Source organism: Drosophila rhopaloa, unplaced genomic scaffold, assembly GCF_018152115.1.
Source record: "Drosophila rhopaloa isolate 14029-0021.01 unplaced genomic scaffold, ASM1815211v1 contig_2, whole genome shotgun sequence".
NCBI classification, from domain to species: domain Eukaryota; kingdom Metazoa; phylum Arthropoda; class Insecta; order Diptera; family Drosophilidae; genus Drosophila; species Drosophila rhopaloa.
The window spans coordinates 23549198-23572409 of NW_025335083.1; the positions used below are offsets into that span (position 1 = coordinate 23549198).

General features: G+C 36.4%; 3 protein-coding genes across 3 annotated transcripts; 2 read left to right on the forward strand and 1 right to left on the reverse strand.

Annotated features, from left to right (window-relative positions):
• The first annotated feature begins 2439 nt into the window (after window positions 1-2439).
• On the forward strand, window positions 2440-4443 carry LOC108047768. Its single transcript, XM_044459720.1, has 4 exons — window positions 2440-2753; window positions 3204-3503; window positions 3752-4000; window positions 4097-4443. Exons 1-4 carry the CDS (start codon window positions 2549-2551, stop codon window positions 4168-4170), a joined length of 828 nt encoding a protein of 275 aa, XP_044315655.1. The 5' UTR covers window positions 2440-2548; the 3' UTR covers window positions 4171-4443.
• Window positions 4444-6462: 2019 nt separating this feature from the next.
• On the forward strand, window positions 6463-22434 carry LOC108039097. Its single transcript, XM_044459409.1, has 4 exons — window positions 6463-6749; window positions 7150-7449; window positions 7763-7984; window positions 22361-22434. The coding sequence occupies exons 1-4, from the start codon at window positions 6545-6547 to the stop codon at window positions 22432-22434; spliced, it is 801 nt and encodes a 266-aa protein (XP_044315344.1). The 5' UTR covers window positions 6463-6544.
• LOC108039088 lies at window positions 8473-10732 on the reverse strand (the record flags this gene model as incomplete). The annotated part of the gene is made up of 3 exons (XM_044459721.1): window positions 8473-8752; window positions 8811-8987; window positions 10697-10732. Coding segments are annotated over 3 exons (390 nt in total), but the record flags the coding sequence as incomplete, so codon positions are not given.
• Window positions 22435-23212: the final 778 nt, after the last annotated feature.

Sequence of the window (23212 nt, forward strand, 5' to 3'; positions counted from 1 at the left end):
AGATTTGAGGTGTGGATACGAATTGATTGATAGTTCCCTTATAGTTAGTTCAATTACTTAGCTATTTTTATACCCTTGCAGAGGGTATTATAATTTTGGTCAAAAGTGTGCAACGCAGTGAAGGAGACATCTCCGACCCTATAAAGTATATATATTTTTGATCAGGATCACCTCCTGAGTTGATATAGCCATGTCCGTCTGTCCGTCTGTCTGTCCGTCTGTCTGTTTCTACGCGAACTAGTCTCTCAGTTTTAAAGATATCGAATTGAAACTTTGCACACACCCTTCTTTCCTTTGCACGCAGTATATATGTCGGGTACAAATTTACCCAATTGAATTTATAGACAAATTTGTACTTAAAAGTCTAACATAGTTTTCAAACTATTTTACTTTACAAGTAAAAATATAATACATTTTTTTTACACTTAACATTTTTTGGCTTAAGTCCAGGCTAAACTGCTAGCAGAGTTTTCATCACTTCTCAACAATCAGAACTGTACCCATCTCAGGCAACGTTAGCATCCCTTATCTCTTACAACGTAACTAATAAAAAGTAATATATATTATTTTATGTACTAACAAGATATTTTGCATTATTTAAAAAATTGTATTATTAAAAAAAAAATGAGGGGAAAAAAAAGTTTGAAGAAGCAAACATTGCGCATAAATTACTTTAATATTACTTAATTAAAAATTTAACTTATTTACAAGCATTATAAAAGTATTACAAAAAATAAAATCTTTTGAAATGCGATTGTTGTAAGCCCAATAAATTTTTTAAATTGTTTGTATAGTCCTAAGGCACAGCCTTATTTTGTTAAATAAATTGTTCTTAAAGAATGCTCCCTTGGAATTTTTAAATTTGACTGGGTAGTGTACTTCAAAAATTAATCTTTGTTTTGATTTAACCATACACTCCATACATACATTAAAATTAAAGATAAATATAATCAAAACCATGTTTTTGAATTATTCTGTTTTGACGGAGTAAGCTACCAACAAGAAAGGAAAGCTAACTTCGGGCGGAGCCGAAGTTGATATACCCTTGCAGAATACTCTGTAAATTATATTCTCCAAAATTATTCATATAATGCATTCTTAATACTCATAAAAAATCCCAACTTCCTAACTTTACAAACACGAAAGTTATGGCATTTCCGATCAATCAGTTATATGGCAGCTATAGGATATAGTCGGCCGATCCTTATGAAATTTGGTAGGTCGGATTGATTGGCCAAATATAAAACCCATAGAAAATCCCAACTTCCTAACTTTACAAACACGAAAGTTATGGCATTTCCGATCAATCAGTTATATGGCAGCTATAGGATATAGTCGGCCGATCCTTATGAAATTTGGTAGGTCGGATTTATTGGCCAAATATAAAACCCATAGAAAATCTCAACTTCCTAACTTTACAAACACGAAAGTTATGGCATTTCCGATTAATCAGTTATATGGCAGCTATAGGATATAGTCGGCCGATCCTTATGAAATTTGGTGAGTCGGATTGATTGGCCAAATATAAGACCCATAGAAAATCTCAACTTCCTAACTTTACAAACACGAAAGTTATGGCATTTCCGATCAATCAGTTATATGGCAGCTATAGGATATAGTCGGCCGATCCCGGCCGTTCCGACTTATATACTGCGTGCAAAGGAAAGAAGGGTGTGTGCAAAGTTTCAATTCGATAGCTTTAAAACTGAGAGACTAGTTTGCGTAGAAACAGACAGACGGACAGACGGACAGACGGACAGACGGACATGGCTATATCAACTCAGGAGGTGATCCTGATCAAGAATATATATACTTTATAGGGTCGGAGACGTCTCCTTCACTGCGTTGCACACTTTTGACCAAAATTATAATACCCTCTGCAAGGGTATAAAAAAATGTAGATAATATCACTAGTCGAGAATAACTTATTGTAACCGGATGTTTCTCACTACAAAAAAAAGAAATAAAAAAGCAAGGTCATGAATAAATTATGATTAGTTATTATCGACGTTTATTTTTTACTAGCTTAGTGCTGATTCAGAAAATAACAATTGAAAGGGTCAATAACGTCTGATTCTAATCTGTAAACTACTTTACAATATGCCCTTTAACTCTTATATTAAAGTTTATAATACAAAATCCTTGTGGTTGTAATCGTTCCTTGAACTTTTATGGTGTCTCCCAAGGATTCTCAATTTTTTGGACTTTAGGTTCTCCAACTAAACTACTTAGTTTCACCACTAATATTGTCATCCCCAAATATTATGCCATTTTATACAGCAGCTTTCTGGTTTTTGGGGGACTTTAAGCACTCGCAAGCCTAGATTACGAAAAAAAACTGCGAGCAATGGCAACAATAATACATTAAAGATTAGAGAGCAACATTTTTTTACGACAAGGGGAACACCAAACCCATTCGGATTTGCGGATTTAACTTTACTTCAGTCTTCATTGAGGCGTTCGCCTTAACAAACTAGTTTTTCTGCCTTAAATTGAAAATAAATTTAAAATTCGGGATAAGAAACCATTAATAACAAATTGAGCGAGAATGTTCTTTAAAAAGTTTGTGGCCTGTGCACTGATCTGCGGCTTTGTGACTGGTGTCCTGGCCAACAGGATAACCCTTGAGGATGATTCTGATTTTGGTGCGGAAGGATCGGGGCACGGGGAATCGCCCTCAACGGAGACATCAAAAAGCCCGTCCACAACGAGCTCTACCGACCTCGTAGAACTATTTTCCTCTCAAGAAACTGGTAAAATAAAATCAATCCCATTTTTAAGACAGTTATTTGGTTATAAATATTATTCTATAAATACGTTGTAGTGATTCTGGACAGTAAATGCATACAAAACTGCCATTTACAAGTAAATTTTTACTCCTATTTACAACCAACTTAAAATAAATTAGAGTGGCACAAATTAGGATAGTCCGATCACTTTGTAAAAACTAGAGACAATGTTTGTCAGCATCATCAAAATTTATATGATAGTTCAATCATAAAACTTGATTATACTTATAATTTCAATACTTCAATATTAGGTCGAAGCAAAGCAAATAATGTAAGCAATATAAATAATGTACAGTATATTATAATTTGTTACTTGGTAAACTTTATTAAACCTTATTTTTTACATATGATTAATCTCACAGACCTCTGCTGTTTTCTAATAAAATACTTTCGTTTTGTTTGAATTTCTGGCAGAGAAACAGCCCATCATCCGCTTGATTTCAAAGCCAAATAGCATAGGCCGCTTTTGGGTGGGACATGAGTTCAAAGCCCAATGCCTCCTCCGTAGTGACCTGCCAAGGTGGATATTCAGCAAACCGCAGGATCAAATCAAGGATCTCCATATTCACAGACAAAGTATCTATAAAGATGAAAAGTTATATTCAATGCAGGAAATTCAGTTTCAAATAACGCGCGAGCACGATAAACTGGAACTAACGTGCTCAGGAGGGGGATTCCCTTACTTGACGGCCAATTTAATTATCGATTTGGTTTGTAAGTCATCTTAGAGATTAATTTTAGTTTTTAATTTTCTTACGGTTTAACGGTGGAATAAACTCACAACCCTAGTTATTTAAATGTCTGAACGGCTAGCAATCCAACTTTGAAGTATATTTAAATCACCTTAAATCATGGATATGCAGCCCAGCTCACGATAATTTTCAATAGTTCATTTGGAAGGTGACACAATTCAAAGCCTATTAATATTTTCCTTTGATATACATTTATACTCCATTTGTAAGTTTTCGGTTGGGAAGACAGTGGCAACCAGAAAGAGATTGTCATTGATGACGTACCGGATGACGTGAAGGATCCTGGTTTGCAAGCCAATTCCTCGAGCAAAGCACCGAGCTGCGATTCGGATGGCGATTCGGAAGCGGGATCAATTCTCGGCATGCAGGTGGCCATTGGCGTTTTGGTCCTGACTGTTTTGGTCCTGGTGGTCCTGCTGTTTGTGGTTTCTCGAGCTACCGGACGATTGTCTATTGGCGGTGAGTCTCATTATTTTTGCTCTGCGCTTATCAACAGCTTAAGTACTCGGTCTCAAATCTCTCACATTTGCTCGTCTTGTTTTGTCATTTTTACAGGCTCAAAACCATCCGAAACTAATATCAACGAGCAGAATTCAAGCGCCAAATGCTTACGGATAAGTTCCAGTTAAATGTGCCTCGTTTGCTGATAGCGAAAGAAAAAAATTGAGACATGTAATGGCCAATCTTCAAGGCCATGAATTTATATCAAATATGAATAATACATTAAAAATGTAAATTTTATTGTTTATATTTTGTCTAGCCATTTTTATTTTCATTCTCGTCTTAATTTAATTCGGGATAAGAAACTATTCTTGCTTATTTCCTATGCTTGCTAAGTTTGAATCAATTAATTTTTTGTAATTTTAAGTAAAAATATATAGTTGGAAATAAGTTGTGATGAAGCTTTTAATTGGAGTGATAAATGGGTATCATGTGTGTCTATTACTTCCCTTTTTATGTTGCATTAACATTGTATTGCTTTTGTATGATTCATAACTTTGAATTATAGTAATTTAATCTAATTTGAAGTTATAAATTATATTTATACAACAAAAATGTGTAGGTAAATTTACAGTTTAGAAATTAATTTGACATGAAAAGTATGACGATTTCTTAAAATTTACGGCAAGACATGGAGGAGGCAATATAATGGCTTGGGGGAGCTTCACGTTTTAGAACGTTGGACCGTTGCACAAAATTGACGGGATTACATAAGGAAGGTTATTTAAGAATTTTGCAGGCCCAGCTTCCCAATTTTCTTGACCAGTGTGCGTATCCAGAGCATAAAACTTTTCAGCAAGATGGGGATCCCAAGCACACTGCGAAAAATGTAAAAGAATGGCTTGGAAACCAAAATTTTAAGCCAGCGCAAAATTCCGACCTCAATTCAGTTGAAAACCTATGGTCAATTGTGAAGCGACGGCTCGGACTGTATCAATCAGCCCCATCCAACCTAAACGATCTTTGGGGGCGTATTGAACTAGAGTGGAATAATATTCCGAAAGGAATTGTTGAAAATCTAGTTGCGAGCATGCCAGAACGTATAAAAAATGTCATAGAAAATAAGGGTCTATGGACAAAGTATTAATAATGCATTTCTTCTATTCTTTCACGGATAGTACAAAACTGAGTACATGCCATTTTTTTTTTGTTTTTGAATTATACCTATGCCATTGCCTCTGTTTCTATTTTGCTATTTACGCATAATTGTTACAAATAAATATAGATATTCAAGAAAAAAAAGGTTTTGTCATTTACTAATAATAAACGAATGATTTCTTTTTTATGCGCGCTCAAACACGAAAATGTTGATCGTGGAATCACCTTTGCTCCCCACTATATATTCTTGATCAGCATCACCAGGAGAGTCGATCTAGCCATGTCCGTCTGTCCGTTTTTACGCAAACTAGTTCCTCAGTTTTAAAGCTATCTGCTTGAAACTTTCCCAAAAGTTGTCTTTCTATTGCAGGTAATATATAAGTTGGAACGAGCCGGATCGGGCGACTATATCATTTAGCTCCCATAGAAACAAACTGAAAAACAATTCAAAAAAATTATAACATTGTTGTTTTTTATTTATTTTTTTTTTTTTTTATGTTCTCCGGAATTTGTTAGTATTTAGATAATGTGGAATTACGGCTTTAATTAAATTAAAATCGGACAACAATATCATATAGCTGTCATAGAAACATAGACAAAATGCAGCGCAAAATCGTCATAGCTTCATTGTTTTTAGTATTATAGGCATAGAAATCGAAATGTAGTTGATTTGTGATAACTGCAGGGGTATATAAACTTCGGCTTGCCGATGGTTGATGGTTGTTGTCATGGACGTGATATTTTTGTGATGTTTGCTGTCTGGAACTGCTCAAGTGTGGTGCAAGTATTGATTACAAGAACACTGTGGATAGGACTTGATTGAAACTTTCCTTAAACTTAGTTCGATTGCTTAGAAGTTTTTTTTAAATATCTCTTGACTTGGCACACGCTCTGAGAGGGGCGTAGGAATTTTTCAAAAGTTAGCGTCGATTGGTATTTTAAACGACAGAAAATAATTTGGTTCATGTCATGGCTAACGAATTGGTTTATGTAATGGAGCGGGCGGCACTTTTAAATCCCTTTAAACTGCAAACTGTAATGCGATTTACTCAAAAACTGTGAATACAATTTTTATCAAATTTTCCAGAAACATCACTGAAGTATCCCTACATATACATTTTGGCACACGCTCTGTCAAGGACTTTATTTCTAATTCAATTTTTTAGCAGCCCCCATGTTCCAAATTCAGGCATCGCTGCTAAATCACAAACGCTTATTTGTCGCAAATCAGAATTAATTTACGACAAGGGAGCAGAGCTTTTTGCCGCCCAGCCTGATCGGCAGACTTCAATTTACTTCAGTCTTCATTGAGGCGTTCGCCTAAATACATTAGTTTTTCGGCCTAAAATTGAAAACAAATTATAAATTCGGGATAAGAAACAATTAATAACAAATTGAGCGAGAATGTTCTTTAAAAAGTTTGTGGCCTGTGCACTGATCTGCGGCTTTGTGACTGGTGTCCTGGCCAACAGGATAACCCTTGAGGATGATTCTGATTTTGATGCGGAAGGATCGGGGCACGGGGAATCGCCCTCAACGGAGACATCAAAAAGCCCGTCCACAACGACCTCTACCGACCTCGTAGAAATATTTTCCTCTCAAGAAACTGGTAAAATAAAATCAATCCCATTTTTTCTATTAATCAATCCCATATTATTCTATAAATACGTTGTAGTGATTCTGGACAGTAAATGCATACAAAACTGCCATTTACAAGTAAATTTTTACTCCAATTTACAACCAACTTAAAATAAATTAGAGTGGCACAAATTAGGATAGTCCGATCACTTTGTAAAAACTAGAGACAATGTTTGTCAGCATCATCAAAATTTATATGATAGTTCAATCATAAAACTTGATTATACTTATAATTTCAATACTTCAATATTAGATATTATAATTTGTTACTTGGTAAACTTTATTAAACCTTATTTTTTACATATGATTAATCTCACAGACCTCTGCTGTTTTCTAATAAAATACTTTCGTTTTGTTTGAATTTCTGGCAGAGAAACAGCCCATCATCCGCTTGATTATGATGCCAAATAACGTAAACCTCTTTATGGAGGGAATGGAGTTCAAAGCCCAATGCCTCCTCCGTAGTGACCTGGCAAGGTGGATATTCAGCAAACCGCAGGATCAAATCAAGGATCTCCATATGCACAGTCAAAGTATCTATAAAGATGAAAAGTTATATTCAATGCAGGAAATTCAGTTTCAAATAACGCGCGAGCACGATAAACTGGAACTAACGTGCTCAGGAGGGGGATTCCCTTACTTGACGGCCAATTTAATTATCGATTTGGTTTGTAAGTCATCTTAGAGATTAATTTTAGTTTTTAATTTTCTTACGGTTTAACGGTGGAATAAACTCACAACCCTAGTTATTTAAATGTCTGAACGGCTAGCAATCCAACTTTGAAGTATATTTAAAACACCTTAAGTCATGGATATGCAGGCCAGCTCAAGATAATTTTAAATAGTTCATTTGGAAGGTGACACAATTCAAAGCCCATTAATATTTTCCTTTGATATACATTAATACTCCATTTGTAAGTAGGTTTTGACAAGGGTTGGATTATTTTCTAATTTATGTCTCAAATGTACCACAATTCCTTTTAGATAAAGCGTGGGAAGACAGTGGCATCCAGAAAGAGATTGTCATTGATGACGTACCGGATGACGTGGTGGACCCCGGTTTGCAAACAAATTCCTCGAGCAAAGCACCGAGCATGCAGGTGGCCATTGGCGTTTTGGTCCTGACTGTTTTGGTCCTGACTGTTTTGGTCCTGGTGGTCCTGCTGTTTGTGGTTTCTCGAGCTACCGGACGATTGTCTATTGGCGGTGAGTCTCATTATTTTTACTCTGCGCTTATCAACAGCTTAAGTACTCGGTCTCAAATCTCTCACATTTCCTCTTCTTGTTTTGTCATTTTTACAGGCTCGAAACCATCCGAAACCAATGACAACGAGTAGAATTGAAGCGCTAAATACTTACGACTAAGTTCCAGTTAAATGTGCCTCGTTTGCTGATAGCGAAAGAAAAAATTGAGACATGTAATGGCCAATCTTGAAGGCTTTGAATAATATATACACACATTAAAAATGTCAATTTTATTTTTGGATTATAGTAATTTAATCTAATTTGAAGTTATAAATTATTTTTATACAGAAAACATTTGTAGGTAAAGTTACAGTTTGGAAATTCATTTCAGTATGTTAAGTTCTTAAAATTTACGGCAAGATAAATATCTTACCAATTCTCATTCATGATAATTATACAATTTGAAGACAATAACGTAAAGCTTTCAATGAAAAATATCATTATTTTATTGGAAATCCAAGGCTTTTCTGGCTTTGATTAATTGCGAATAGAGGACAAGGTCAGAATTTTGCGCAGTGGAATGTATGATGAGCATTTAGAAACGCTTTGTCATCAGTTTATCTTCTCGGACTGGCCGCTAATTTCGAAGCACAAGGATGTCGGGCGTCTTTCGTTATTTTCGTCGAATGCCTCGAAGGTGAACACCACCTTATAGCGACCATGCACATTGGGGATTCGCACATTGTCCAGCTCCATGCTCATCAGAAAGGGATTGTACGTAATAACGGTCTAGAGCAGGGATACATATAAGTGAAAAATAAATAATAAATTATACCACTGCACCCACGTCCTTCGTATTGATGCACTTCTCCTCAATCTCCGCGCGGTTCGCAATGTTTTTGTTCCAATTCGTGAACCAGTATATATTCTCGTTGAACATTATGGCGCAAAAGTCCGGCGAAAGAATGCTGTAAATCGTGGGTTCCCAGGTGCCGCGGTTGAATTTCATCACATGGAACCTGGCCTGAAAGGGAGGATCAGTAACACTCGAAACATTTTCATCTGCCAACGATCGCCCCATCCACCTTATATAGCGAAATTTCTGGTAATTGCGGGCTAACGTTAGCGTTACACCGCCGTGTTTCCAGATAACATCCAAAGGCCTCCCCCAGCCCATGAAAGCGAAAAGAAACCATATGGTTAATTTTTTTGTCAAACTACAATCAAATTGGGCTGATAACAAGTGATTCCAGTGAAAAACAAGAAAGGAAAGCTAACTTCGGGCGGAGCCGATGTTAATATACCCTTGCAGAATATTCTGTAAATTATATTCTCCAAAATTATTCATATGATGCATTCTTAACACTCATAAAAATCCAAACTTCCTAACTTTACCAAAGTTATGGCATTTCCGATCAATCAGTTATATGGCAGCTATAGGATATAATCGACCGATCCTTATGAAATTTGGTAAGTCGAATTGATTGGCCAAAAATAAAACCCATAAAAAATCCTAAATTCACAAACACCAAAGTTATGGCATTTCCGATCAATCAGTTATATGGCGGCTATAGGATATCGTCGGTCGATCTCGGCCGTTTCGGCTTATATACTGCGTGCAAAGGAACGAAGGGTGTGTGCAAAGTTTCAATTCGATATCTTTAAAACTGAAAGACTAGTTTGCGTAGAGACAGACAGACGGACAAACGGACATGCTTATATCAACTCAGGTCGCGATCCTGATCAAGAATATATATAGTTTATAAGGTCGGAGATGTCTCCTTCACTGCGTTGCACACTTTCGACCAAAATTATAATACCCTCTTCAAGGGTATACAAATAAAATTATTTCAGGCTTTATTTTCTGGAATCACTTGTTATCAGTTATGATTTGTTATGGTTTTTTTCGCTTTTATAAAAACTGCGCCATGTGCGTATAGATTTCTTCACTTTATTTTAATTTGACATACAAATAATAAACCAGGCCAATCAAAACATATTCTGCCCAAATATTCCATAAATTTAATCTCTAATTTTTTATGAAAGCGAAAAGAAACCATATGGTTAATTTGTATGTCAAACTACAATCAAATTGGCCTGATAACAAGTGATTCCAGTAAAATAAAATAAAACAAGAAAGGAAAGCTAACTTCGGGCGGAGCCGAAGTTGATATACCCTTGCAGAATATTCTATAAATTATATTCTCCAAAATTATTCATATGATGCATTCTTAATACTCATAAAAAGTCCCAACTTCCTAACTTAACAAACAGCAGAGTTATGGCATTTCCGATCAATCAGTTATATAGCAGCTATAAGATATAGTCGGCCGATCCTTTTGAAATTTGGTAGGTCGGATTGATTGGCCAAAAATAAAACCCATAGAAAATCCCAACTTCCTAACTTTACAAACACCAAAGCTATGGCATTTCCGATCAATCAGTTATATGGCGGCTATAGGATATAGTCGTCCGATCCTTATGAAATTTGGCAGGTCGGATTGATTAGCCAAAAATAAAACCCATAGCAAATCCCAACTTCCTAACTTTAAAAACACCAAAGTTATGGCTTTTCCGATCGTTCAGTTATATGGCAGCTATATGATATAGTCGCCCGATCCGGCTCGTTCCGACTTATATACTACCTGCAATAGAAAGACAACTTTTGGGAAAGTTTCAAGCAGATAGCTTTAAAACTGAGGGACTAGTTTGCGTAGAAACGGACGGACAGACGGACAGACGGACAGACGGACAGACGGACAGACGGACGGACAGACGGACGGACAGACGGACGGACAGACGGACAGACGGACATGGCTAGATCGACTCTCCTGGTGATGCTGATCAAGAATATATATACTTTATAGGGTCGGAAATGTCTCCTTCACTGCGTTGCAAACTTTTGACTGAAATTATAATACCCTCTGCAAGGGTATAACAAGAAAGAAAAGCTAACTTCGGGCGGAGCCGATCGGAAACGATCGGAAATGCCATAACTTTGATGTTTATACCCGTTACTCGTAGAGTAAAAGGGTATATTGTATTCGTGCAAAAGTATGTAACAGGTAGAAGGAAGCGTTTCCGACCCTATAAAGTATATATATTCTTGATCAGGATCACTAGCCGAGTCGATCTAGCTATGTCCGTCTTTCCGTCCGTATGAACGCTGAGATCTCAGAAACTATAAAAGCTAGAAGATTGGCATTTTGCGTGTAGATTTTAGGAGTTCCTACGCAGCGCAAGTTTGTTTCAAAATGGTGCCACGCCCCCTCTGACGCCCACAAGCCACAAGCTGTGGCCACAGTTTTGATGATATTATGATATATATGATATTATATTGTATTCGTGCAAAAGTATGTAACAGCTAGAAGGAAGCGTTTCCGACCCTATAAAGTATATATATTCTTGATAAGGGTCACTAGCCGAGTCGATATAGCCATGTCCGTCTGTCTGTCCGTCTGTCTGGCACCCGACTATAGCGTTCTCTCTTGTTATACCCTTGCAGAGGGTATTATAATTTTGGTCAAAAGTGTGCAACGCAGTGAAGGAGACATCTCCGACCCTATAAAGTATATATATTCTTGATCAGGATCACCTCCTGAGTTGATATAGCCATGTCCGTCTGTCCGTCTGTCCGTCTGTCCGTCTGTCCGTCTGTCTGTCCGTCTGTCTGTCCGTCTGTCTGTTTCTACGCGAACTAGTCTCTCAGTTTTAAAGATATCGAATTGAAACTTTGCACACACCCTTCTTTCCTTTGCACGCAGTATATAAGTCGGAACGGCCGGGATCGGACGACTATATCCCATAGCTGCCATATAACTGATTGATCGGAAATGCCATAACTTTGGTGTTTGTAAAGTTAGGAAGTTGAGATTTTCTATAGGTTTTATTTTTGGCCAATCAGTCCGACCTAACAAATTTCATAAGGATCGGCCGACTATATCCTATAGCTGCCATATAACTGATTGATCGGAAATGCCATAACTTTGGTGTTTGTAAAGTTAGAAAGTTGGGATTTTTTTTATGGGTTTTATATTTGGCCAATCAATCCGACCTACCAAATTTCATTAGGATCGGCCGACTATATCCTATAGCTGCCATATAACTGAACGATTGGAAATGCCATAACTTTGGTGTTTTTAAAGATAGGAAGTTTGGATTTTTTATGAGTATTAAGAATGCATCATAGGAATAATTTTGGAGAATATAATTATAGAGTATTCTGCAAGGGTATATCAACTTCGGCTCCGCCCGAAGTTAGCTTTCCTTTCTTGTTTTTAATTACGATTAAGTAACGTTTAAAATGAATTCAATAGCGCCTCGACATACCACTAATATTACCTCTTATCTTTGAAACTAGTTGGTGGACTGATTACATGATGATGATTTTAAATGATTTGATACTCTAGTTTTTTCTCTTAAATCAATTATAACTAAATTGTTAGTAAAATGGATTTACAAATCGTCAGGCAGCTACCTGGACGAAGGAGCCAGTCCATTTTGTCAAGTATTGGTCTTGCTGATCCACAAACTCGATCAATTTGTCCCTTCCAACAAAGACGACGGTCCAAGGTAACTCCGAGGTACGTCACCTTATCTCCGTGCTCGAGCCTATTCCCATCAATGTAAAGGCTATGCGAACGGCCAGACGGGAGAGCAAATGTGGCATGCACTCAAATTGGTCCAAGAATGTCTGGACCGTCGGGAGGCAGACGCAGTGGTGCTACCAGCTGCAAGAAATGCAGTGTCATCTGCACATGTGGCCAGGAGTGTACCACGAGCAACTGGGTTTGGAAGATCCGAAGTGTAAATTGTGTGCAGATCTAATAATATGTGAATATTACTTCCCCTTTTGTGTTGCATTAACATTGTATTGACTCATGACTTTGTATTATAGCAATTTAATCTAATTTGAAGTTATAAATTATTTTTATACAAAAAAACATTTTTAGGTAAAGCTATAGCTTAGAGATTCATTTGACGTGAAAAGTAAGTCTAAAATTCACTGCAATTTATTTATCTTACCAATATAATGAATAACAATTCATGATAATTATACACTTTAAAGACAATAAAGTAAAGCTTTCAATGAAATATTAGTTAGATATCATTATACCCTTGCAGAGGGTATTATAATTTCAGTCAAAAGTTTGCATCGCAGTGAAGGAGACATTTCCGACCCTATAAAGTATATATATTCTTGATCAGCATCACCAGGAGAGTCGATCTAGCCATGTCCGTCTGTCCGTTTTTCCGCAAACTAGTCCCTCAGTTTTAAAGCTATCTGCTTGAAACTTTCCCAAAAGTAGTCTTTCTATTGCAGGTAATATATAAGTCGGAACGAGCCGAATCGGGCGACTATATCATATAGCTCCCATAGGAACAATCGGAAAAACAATTCAAAAAAATTATAACATTGTTGTTTTTAATTTTTTGTTGATGTTCTTTGGGATTTAGTAGTATTTAGATAATGTGGAATTATTAATTATTATCTTAATTAAATTATAAAAATCGAAATGTAGTTGATTTGTGATAACTGCAGGGATATATAAACTTCGGCTTGCCGAAGTTTAAAATTTCTCTTGACAGGACACACGCCCCCTCACAGAGAGTAGGATTTTTTCAGAAGTTAGCGTCGAATTAATGTTTTTTTGTGATGGTTGTTGTCATGGACGTGATATTTTTGTGATGGTTGCTGTCTGGAACTGCTCAAGTGTGGTGCAAGTATTGATTACAAGAACACTGTGGATAGGACTTGATTGAAACTTTCCTTAAACTTAGTTCGATTGCTTAGAAGTTTTTTTTAAATATCTCTTGACTTGGCACACGCTCTGAGAGGGGCGTAGGAATTTTTCAAAAGTTAGCGTCGATTGGTATTTTAAACGACAGAAAATAAGTTGGTTCATGTCATGGCTAACGAATTGGTTTATGTAATGGAGCGGGCGGCACTTTTAAATCCCTTTAAACTGCGCAAACTGTAATGCGATTTACTCAAAAACTGTGAATACAAATTTTATCAAATTTTCCAGAAACATCACTGAAGTATCCCTACATATACATTTTGGCACACGCTCTGTCAAGGACTTTATTTCTAATTCAATTTTTTAGCAGCCCCCATGTTCCAAATTCAGGCATCGCTGCTAAATCACAAACGCTTATTTGTCGCAAATCAGAATTAATTTACGACAAGGGAGCAGAGCTTTTTGCCGCCCAGCCTGATCGGCAGACTTCAATTTACTTCAGTCTTCATTGAGGCGTTCGCCTAAATACACTAGTTTTTCTGCCTAAAATTGAAAACAAATTATAAATTCGGGATAAGAAACAATTAATAAAAAAAAAAGCCGAAAATGTTCTTTAAAAAGTTTGTGGCTTGTGCACTGATCTGCGGCTTTGTGATTGATGTCCTGGCCAATAATCAGAGTAAGGATAAGGATTATAAGCTCTTCGATTATGTGGAAGGATCGAGGCACAGGGAATCGCCCACAACAGAGAAATTAAAAAATCCGATCACACTTGGTTCCACCGACTTTGCAGAAATATCACTCTTTCGAGGAGTATAATATAAATCTAACGACTTTCAAGAATGTTATCTGATTGTAAATATTGAGGGTGATAAATATTGGGATCCTGATCCAATGCTTACAAAGGCTGAAAAAATGTCTTGCCTTCTTTTTTCTTTAAAACCCAATTTTTAGTAAGCGGAATGAAAAAAAAATGTTTGCGAAAAAACTTTATAAGAAAACTTTATTTTTTAATAAGATTATAAATATTACGCCCAAGTAACGAATATCTCACAGACCTTTCCTGTCTTCTAAATAAATACTTTTGTTCTGTTTGAATTTCTGGCAGAAATGAAGCCCTTCATCAACTTGATTTCGGAACCAAATAGCGAGGGCTACTTCAAAGAGGGAACAGAGTTTAAAGCCCAATGCGTCGTTTTTAATGGAGAGCCAATGTGGAACTTCAGCAAACCGCAGGATCAAATCAAGATCAGCGATACTTACATATTACATAATAAAATAAAGGAAATTCAGTTTCACTTGACGCCCAAGCACAATAAGATGGTACTAATGTGCTCGCACTCGGATTCTCCTGATTTGATGGACCAATTTATTATCAATGTGGAATGTAAGTGATCCATGATGTTTAATTTTAATTTATAATTTTCTTATAGTAGTAAATGGAGGAATTATTCACAAATGAAAGTTAATTTAATGGCTTAGCAGCTTGCCAACCAATTTTGAAGTAAGCTGAGCAATCCAATCTCCAATGTTTAAGTATATTTAAAACACCTTAAATATGGAGCATAAATAAGATCGTTTCAATAGTTTAGTTAGAAGGTGACACAATTTAAGGGCTATAAATATTTGAAAGACCAATATAATGTCTAAGATGCATAACGGCCATACGTTGGATTTGCAAAATGCAGCTTGTTTTCTGGTGGCGACGAAAATTCCGTAAAAATCTAAAAATATATTAATATATAAAAATATAAAAATATATAGATTATATTGGTAATACATATATAATCCATTTTTAAGTTGGTTTTGGAAAGGGGTTGGGTTATTTTTTAATTTATGTCTCAAATTTACCACAATTTCCTTTTGGTAAAGCGTTGCATGGTGGCATCCAGAAGCAGAATGTCATTGATTCCTCGAGCAAACCATCGAGCCGCGATTCGGATGGCGATTCGGAAGCGGGATCAATTGTTGGCATGCATGGTGGGATCCAGAAACAGAATGTCATTGAGGACGTCTTACAAACCAATTCCTCGAGCAAATCGAATGCGGGATCAATTCTTGGCATGCAGGTTGCCATCGGCGTTTTGGTCCTGACTGTTTGTGGTGTCTCAATAGACACCATCTATTGGTGGCAATAGACAAATTGGCGGTGAGTCTCATTATTCTTACTTTGCGCTTATCAACTGCTTAAGTACTCGGTCGCAAATCTCTCACATTCCCTCTTCTTGTTTTGTCATTTTTACAGGCTCGAAACCATCCGAAACCAATGACAACGAGTAGAATTGAAGCGCTAAATACTTACGACTAAGTTCCAGTTAAATGTGCCTCGTTTGCTGATAGCGAAAGAAAAAATTGAGACATGTAATGGCCAATCTTGAAGGCTTTGAATAATATATACACACATTAAAAATGTCAATTTTATTTTTGGATTATAGTAATTTAATCTAATTTGAAGTTATAAATTATTTTTATACAGAAAACATTTGTAGGTAAAGTTACAGTTTGGAAATTCATTTCAGTATGTTAAGTTCTTAAAATTTACGGCAAGATAAATATCTTACCAATTCTCATTCATGATAATTATACAATTTGAAGACAATAACGTAAAGCTTTCAATGAAAAATCAGTTAGATATCATTATTTTATTGGAAATCCAAGGCTTTTCTGGCTTTGATTAATTGCGAATAGAGGACAAGGTCAGAATTTTGCGCAGTGGAATGTATGATGAGCATTTAGAAACGCTTTGTCATCAGTTTATCTTCTCGGACTGGCCGCTAATTTCGAAGCACAAGGATGTCGGGCGTCTTTCGTTTTTTTCGTCGAATGCCTCGAAGGTGAACACCACCTTATAGCGACCATGCACATTGGGGATTCGCACATTGTCCAGCTCCATGCTCATCAGAAAGGGATTGTACGTAATAACGGTCTAGAGCAGGGATAAATATAAGTGAAAAATAAATAATAAATTATACCACTGCACCCACGTCCTTCGTATGGATGCACTTCCGCTCAATCTCCGCGCGGTTCGCAATGTTTTTGTTCCAATTCACGAACCAATATATATTCTCGTTGAACATTATGGTGCAGAAGTCCGGCGAAAGAATGCTGTAAATCGTGGGTTCCCAGGTGCCGCGGTTGAATTTCATCACATGGAACCTGGCCTGAAAGGGAGGATCAGTAACACTCGAAACATTTTCATCTGCCAACGATCGCCCCATCCACCTTATATAGCGAAATTTCTGGTAATTGCGGGCTAACGTTAGCATTACACCGCCGTGTTTCCAGATAACATCCAAAGGCCTCCCCCAGCCCATGAAAGCGAAAAGAAACCATATGGTTAATTTTGATGTCAAACTACAATCAAATTGGGCTGATAACAAGTGATTCCAGTGAAAAACAAGAAAGGAAAGCTAACTTCGGGCGGAGCCGAAGTTGAAATACCCTTGCAGAATATTCTGTAAATTATATTCTCCAAAATTATTCATATGATGCATTCTTAACACTCATAAAAATCCAAACTTCCTAACTTTACCAAAGTTATGGCATTTCCAAACAATCAGTTATATGGCAGCTATAGGATATAATCGACCGATCCTTATGAAATTTGGTAAGTCGAATTGATTGGCCAAAAATAAAACCCATAAAAAATCCTAAATTCACAAACACCAAAGTTATGGCATTTCCGATCAATCAGTTATATGGCGGCTATAGGATATCGTCGGTCGATCTCGGCCGTTTCGGCTTATATACTGCGTGCAAAGGAACGAAGGGTGTGTGCAAAGTTTCAATTCGATATCTTTAAAACTGAAAGACTAGTTTGCGTAGAGACAGACAGACGGACAAACGGACATGCTTATATCAACTCAGGTCGCGATCCTGATCAAGAATATATATAGTTTATAAGGTCGGAGATGTCTCCTTCACTGCGTTGCACACTTTCGACCAAAATTATAATACCCTCTTCAAGGGTATAAAAATAAAATTATTTCAGGCTTTATTATACTGGAATCACTTGTTATCAGTTATGATTTGTTATGGTTTTTTTCGCTTTTATAAAAACTGCGCCATGTGCGTATAGATTTCTTCACTTTATTTTAATTTGACATACAAATAATAAACCAGGCCAATCAAAACATATTCTACCCAAATATTCCATAAATTTAATCTCTAATTTTTTATGAAAGCGAAAAGAAACCATATGGTTAATTTGTATGTCAAACTACAATCAAATTGGCCTGATAACAAGTGATTCCAGTAAAATAAAATAAAACAAGAAAGAAAAGCTAACTTCGGGCGGAGCCGATCGGAAACGATCGGAAATGCCATAACTTTGATGTTTATACCCGTTACTCGTAGAGTAAAAGGGTATATTGTATTCGTGCAAAAGTATGTAACAGGTAGAAGGAAGCGTTTCCGACCCTATAAAGTATATATATTCTTGTTCAGGATCACTAGCCGAGTCGATCTAGCTATGTCCGTCTGTCCGTCTCTCCTTCTGTCCGTCTGTCTGTCCGTCTGTCTGTCTGTCCGTATGAACGCTGAGATCTCGGAAACTATAAAAGCTAGAAGATTGGCATTTTGCGTGTAGATTTTAGGAGTTCCTACGCAGCGCAAGTTTGTTTCAAAATGGTGCCACGCCCCCTCTGACGCCCCCAAGCCACAAGCTGTGGCCACAGTTTTGATGATATTATGAAAATTTTAATTGATATGTATTTGTTTCGTCAATAAATATCGATTGGCCTAATAAAAGTTTGCCACGCCCACTCTAACGCCGAAAAACCCATTAAACGCTTAAGCCTGGCTAGCGCCTACATTTCCGCCTTTCATGGCCCGTAGCGCCATCTAACGGATGACTTTGGAACAGCTGGCCAAGGTGCTATTTCGAGCGGCGAAAAATATACAAGAAGGCATATTTATATTAAGTTGTTTAGCTGAGTAACGGGTATCTAATAGTCGAGGCACTCGACTATAGCGTTCTTTCTTGTTTTTAATTACGATTAAGTAACGTTTAAAATGAATTCAATAGCGCCTCGACATACCACTAATATTACCTCTTATCTTTGAAACTAGTATACACCTATAGGTGGACTGATTACATGATGATGATTTTAAATGATTTGATACTCTAGTTTTTTCTCTTAAATCAATTATAACTAAATGTGCCTTCTAGAAATTGTTAGTAAAATGGATTTACAAATTGTCAGGCAGCTACCTGGACGAAGGAGCCAGTCCATTTTGTCAAGTATTGGTCTTGCTGATCCACAAACTCGATCAATTTTTCCCTTCCAACAAAGACGACGGTCCAAGGTAACTCCGAGGTACGTGACCTTATCTCCGTGCTCGAGCCTATTTCCATCAATGTAAAGGCTATGCGAACGGCCAGACGGGAGAGCAAATGTGGCATGCACTCAAATTGGTCCAAGAATGTCTGGACCGTCGGGAGGCAGACGCAGTGGTGCTACCAGCTGCAAGAAATGCAGTGTCATCTGCACATGTGGCCAGGAGTGTACCACGAGCAACTGGGTTTGGAAGATCCGAAGTGTAAATTGTGTGCAGATCTAATAATATGTGAATATTACTTCCCCTTTTGTGTTGCATTAACATTGTATTGACTCATGACTTTGTATTATAGCAATTTAATCTAATTTGAAGTTATAAATTATTTTTATACAAAAAAACATTTTTAGGTAAAGCTATAGCTTAGAGATTCATTTGACGTGAAAAGTAAGTCTAAAATTCACTGCAATTTATTTATCTTACCAATATAATGAATAACAATTCATGATAATTATACACTTTAAAGACAATAAAGTAAAGCTTTCAATGAAATATTAGTTAGATATCATTATACCCTTGCAGAGGGTATTATAATTTCAGTCAAAAGTTTGCAACGCAGTGAAGGAGACATTTCAGACCCTATAAAGTACATATTTTCTTGATCAGCATCACCAGGAGGGTCGATCTAGCCATGTCCGTCTGTCCGTTGTCTTTCTATTGCAGGTAATATATAAGTCGGAACGAGCCGAATCGGGCGACTATATCTTATAGCTCCCATAGGAACAATCGGAAACAAAAATTCAAAAAAATTATAACATTGTTGTTTTTAATTTTTTGTTGATGTTCTTTGGGATTTAGTAGTATTTAGATAATGTGGAATTATTAATTATTATCTTAATTAAATTATAAAAATCGAAATGTAGTTGATTTGTGATAACTGCAGGGATATATAAACTTCGGCTTGCCAAAGTTTAAAATTTCTCTTGACAGGACACACGCCCCCTCACAGAGAGTAGGATTTTTTCAGAAGTTAGCGTCGAATTAATGTTTTTTTGTGATGGTTGTTGTCATGGACGTGATATTTTTGTGATGGTTGCTGTCTGGAACTGCTCAAGTGTGGAGCAAGTATTGATTCCAAGAACATTGTGGATAGGACTTGATTGAAACTTTCCATAAACTTAGTTCGATTGCTTAGAAGTTTTTTTTAAATATCTCTTGACTTGGCACACGCTCTGAGAGGGGCGTAGGAATTTTTCAAAAGTTAGCGTCGATTGGTATTTTAAACGACAGAAAATAAGTTGGTTCATGTCATGGCTAACGAATTGGTTTATGTAATGGAGCGGGCGGCACTTTTAAATCCCTTTAAACTGCGCAAACTGTAATGCGATTTACTCAAAAACTGTGAATACAAATTTTATCAAATTTTCCAGAAACATCACTGAAGTATCCCTACATATACATTTTGGCACACGCTCTGTCAAGGACTTTATTTCTAATTCAATTTTTTAGCAGCCCCCATGTTCCAAATTCAGGCATCGCTGCTAAATCACAAACGCTTATTTGTCGCAAATCAGAATTAATTTACGACAAGGGAGCAGAGCTTTTTGCCGCCCAGCCTGATCGGCAGACTTCAATTTACTTCAGTCTTCATTGAGGCGTTCGCCTAAATACACTAGCTTTTCTGCCTAAAATTGAAAACAAATTATAAATCCGGGATAAGAAACAATTAATAAAAGTTGACCGAAAATGTTCTTTAAAAAGTTTGTGGCTTGTGCACTGATCTGCGGCTTTGTGATTGATGTCCTGGCCAATAATCAGAGTAAGGATAAGGATTATAAGCTCTTCGATTATGTGGAAGGATCGAGGCACAGGGAATCGCCCACAACAGAGAAATTAAAAAATCCGATCACACTTGGTTCCACAGACTTTGCAGAAATATCACTCTTTCGAGGAGTTGGTAATATAAAATCTAACCACTTTCACGAAAGTTATCTGATTGTAAATATTGAGGGTGATAAATATTGGGATCCTGATCCAATGCTTACAAATGCTGCAAAAATGTCTTGCCTTCTTTCTTCTTTAAAACCCAATTTTTAGTAAACGGAATAAAAAAAATGTTTGCGAAAAAACTTTATAAGAAAACTTTATTTTTTAATAAGATTATAAATATTACGCCCAAGTAACGAATATCTCACAGACCTTTCCTGTCTTCTAAATAAATACTTTTGTTCTGTTTGAATTTCTGGCAGAAATGAAGCCCTTCATCAGATTGATTTCGGAACCAAATAGCAAGGGCTACTTCAAGGAGGGAACAGAGTTTGAAGCCCAATGCGTCGTTTGTGATGGAGAGCCAATGTGGAACTTCAGCAAACCGCAGCATAAAATCAAGATCAAGGATACTTTCTTATTACATTTTAAAACAAAGGAAATTCAGTTTCACTTGACGCCCGAGCACAATAAGATGGTAATAATGTGCTCGCAATCGGATTCTCCTGATTTGATGGTCCAATTTATTATCAATGTGGAATGTAAGTGATCCACGATGTTTAATTTTAATTTATAATTTTAAAGTAGTAAAAGTAGTAAATGGAGGCATTATTCACAAATGAAAGTTAATTTAATGGCTTAGCAGCTTGCCAACCAATTTTGAAGTAAGCTGAGCAATCCAATATCCAATGTTTAAGTATATTTAAAACACCTTAAATATGGAGCATAAATAAGATCGTTTCAATAGTTTAGTAAGAAGGTGGCACAATTTAAGGGCTATAAATATTTGAAAGACCAATATAATGTCTAAGATGCATAACGGCCATACGTTGGATTTGCAAAATGCAGCTTGTTTTTTGGTGGCGACGAAAATTCCGTAAAAATCTAAAAATATATTAATATATAAAAATATGTAGATTATATTGATCTTTGGTAATACATATATAATCCATTTTTAAGTTGGTTTTGGAAAGGGGTTGGGTTATTTTTTAATTTATGTCTCAAATTTACCACAATTTCCTTTTGATAAAGCGTTGCATGGTGGCATCCAGAAACAGAATGTCATTGATTCCTCGAGCAAACCATCGAGCCGCGATTCGGATGGCGATTCGGAAGCGGGATCAATTGTTGGCATGCATGGTGGGATCCAGAAACAGAATGTCATTGAGGACGTCTTACAAACCAATTCCTCGAGCAAATCGAATGCGGGATCAATTCTTGGCATGCAGGTTGCCATCGGCGTTTTGGTCCTGACTGTTTGTGGTGTCTCGAGCCACTGGCAATAGACAAATTGGCGGTGAGTCTTATTATTTTCACTCTGCGCTTATCAACTGCTTAAGTACTCAGTCTCAAATCTCTCACATTTCCTATTCCTGTTTTGTAATGTTTACAGGCTCAAAACCATCCGAAACTAATATCAACGAGCAGAATTCAAGCGCTAAGAGCTTACGACTAAGTTACAATTAAATGTGCCTCATTTGCTGATAGCGAAAGAAAAAAATTGAGACATGTAATGGCCAATCTTGAAGGCCTTGAATTTATATCAAATATGAATAATACATTAAAAATGTCAAGTTTATTGTTTATATTTTGTCTAGCCATTTTTATTTTCATTCTCGTCTTAATTTAATTCGGGATAAGAAACAATTCCCAATTTTATAAATTAAATCGTAGCAAGCATAATTATGCTTATTTTCTATGCTTGCTAAGTTTTAATACATTCATTGCCAATGTTTTGCCTTTGACAATTCATTTTTTGTAATTTTAAGTAAATATATATAGTTGGAAATAAGTTGTTAAAACGATGAAGCTTTTAATTGGAATGATACCCATTTAATTATGTGTGTCTATCACTTCCCCTTTTATGTTGCATTAACATTGTATTGCTTTTGTATGATTCATAACTTTGGATTATAGTAATTTAATCTAATTTGAAGTTATAAAAAATTTGTAATTTGTAATTGCGGGCTAACGTTAGCATTACACCGCCGTGTTTCCAGATAACATCCAAAGTCCTCCCCCAGCCCAGAATTTATCAGAAATGAGATTTGACTGACATAGACAGTTGGAAAAGGTAGTTTTTTAACCGACTATAAATATATTTTTGTATAAATAATCGCCTTTAACTGCCTCCATTAAGTAATATATAATATATAATATATGGTCGATACAAATTGCTCTTAATACTCTGGGGAGTTTTACAGAATTTCGTGGTGTTGGTTTTTAGTTAGTTACTATTTATATA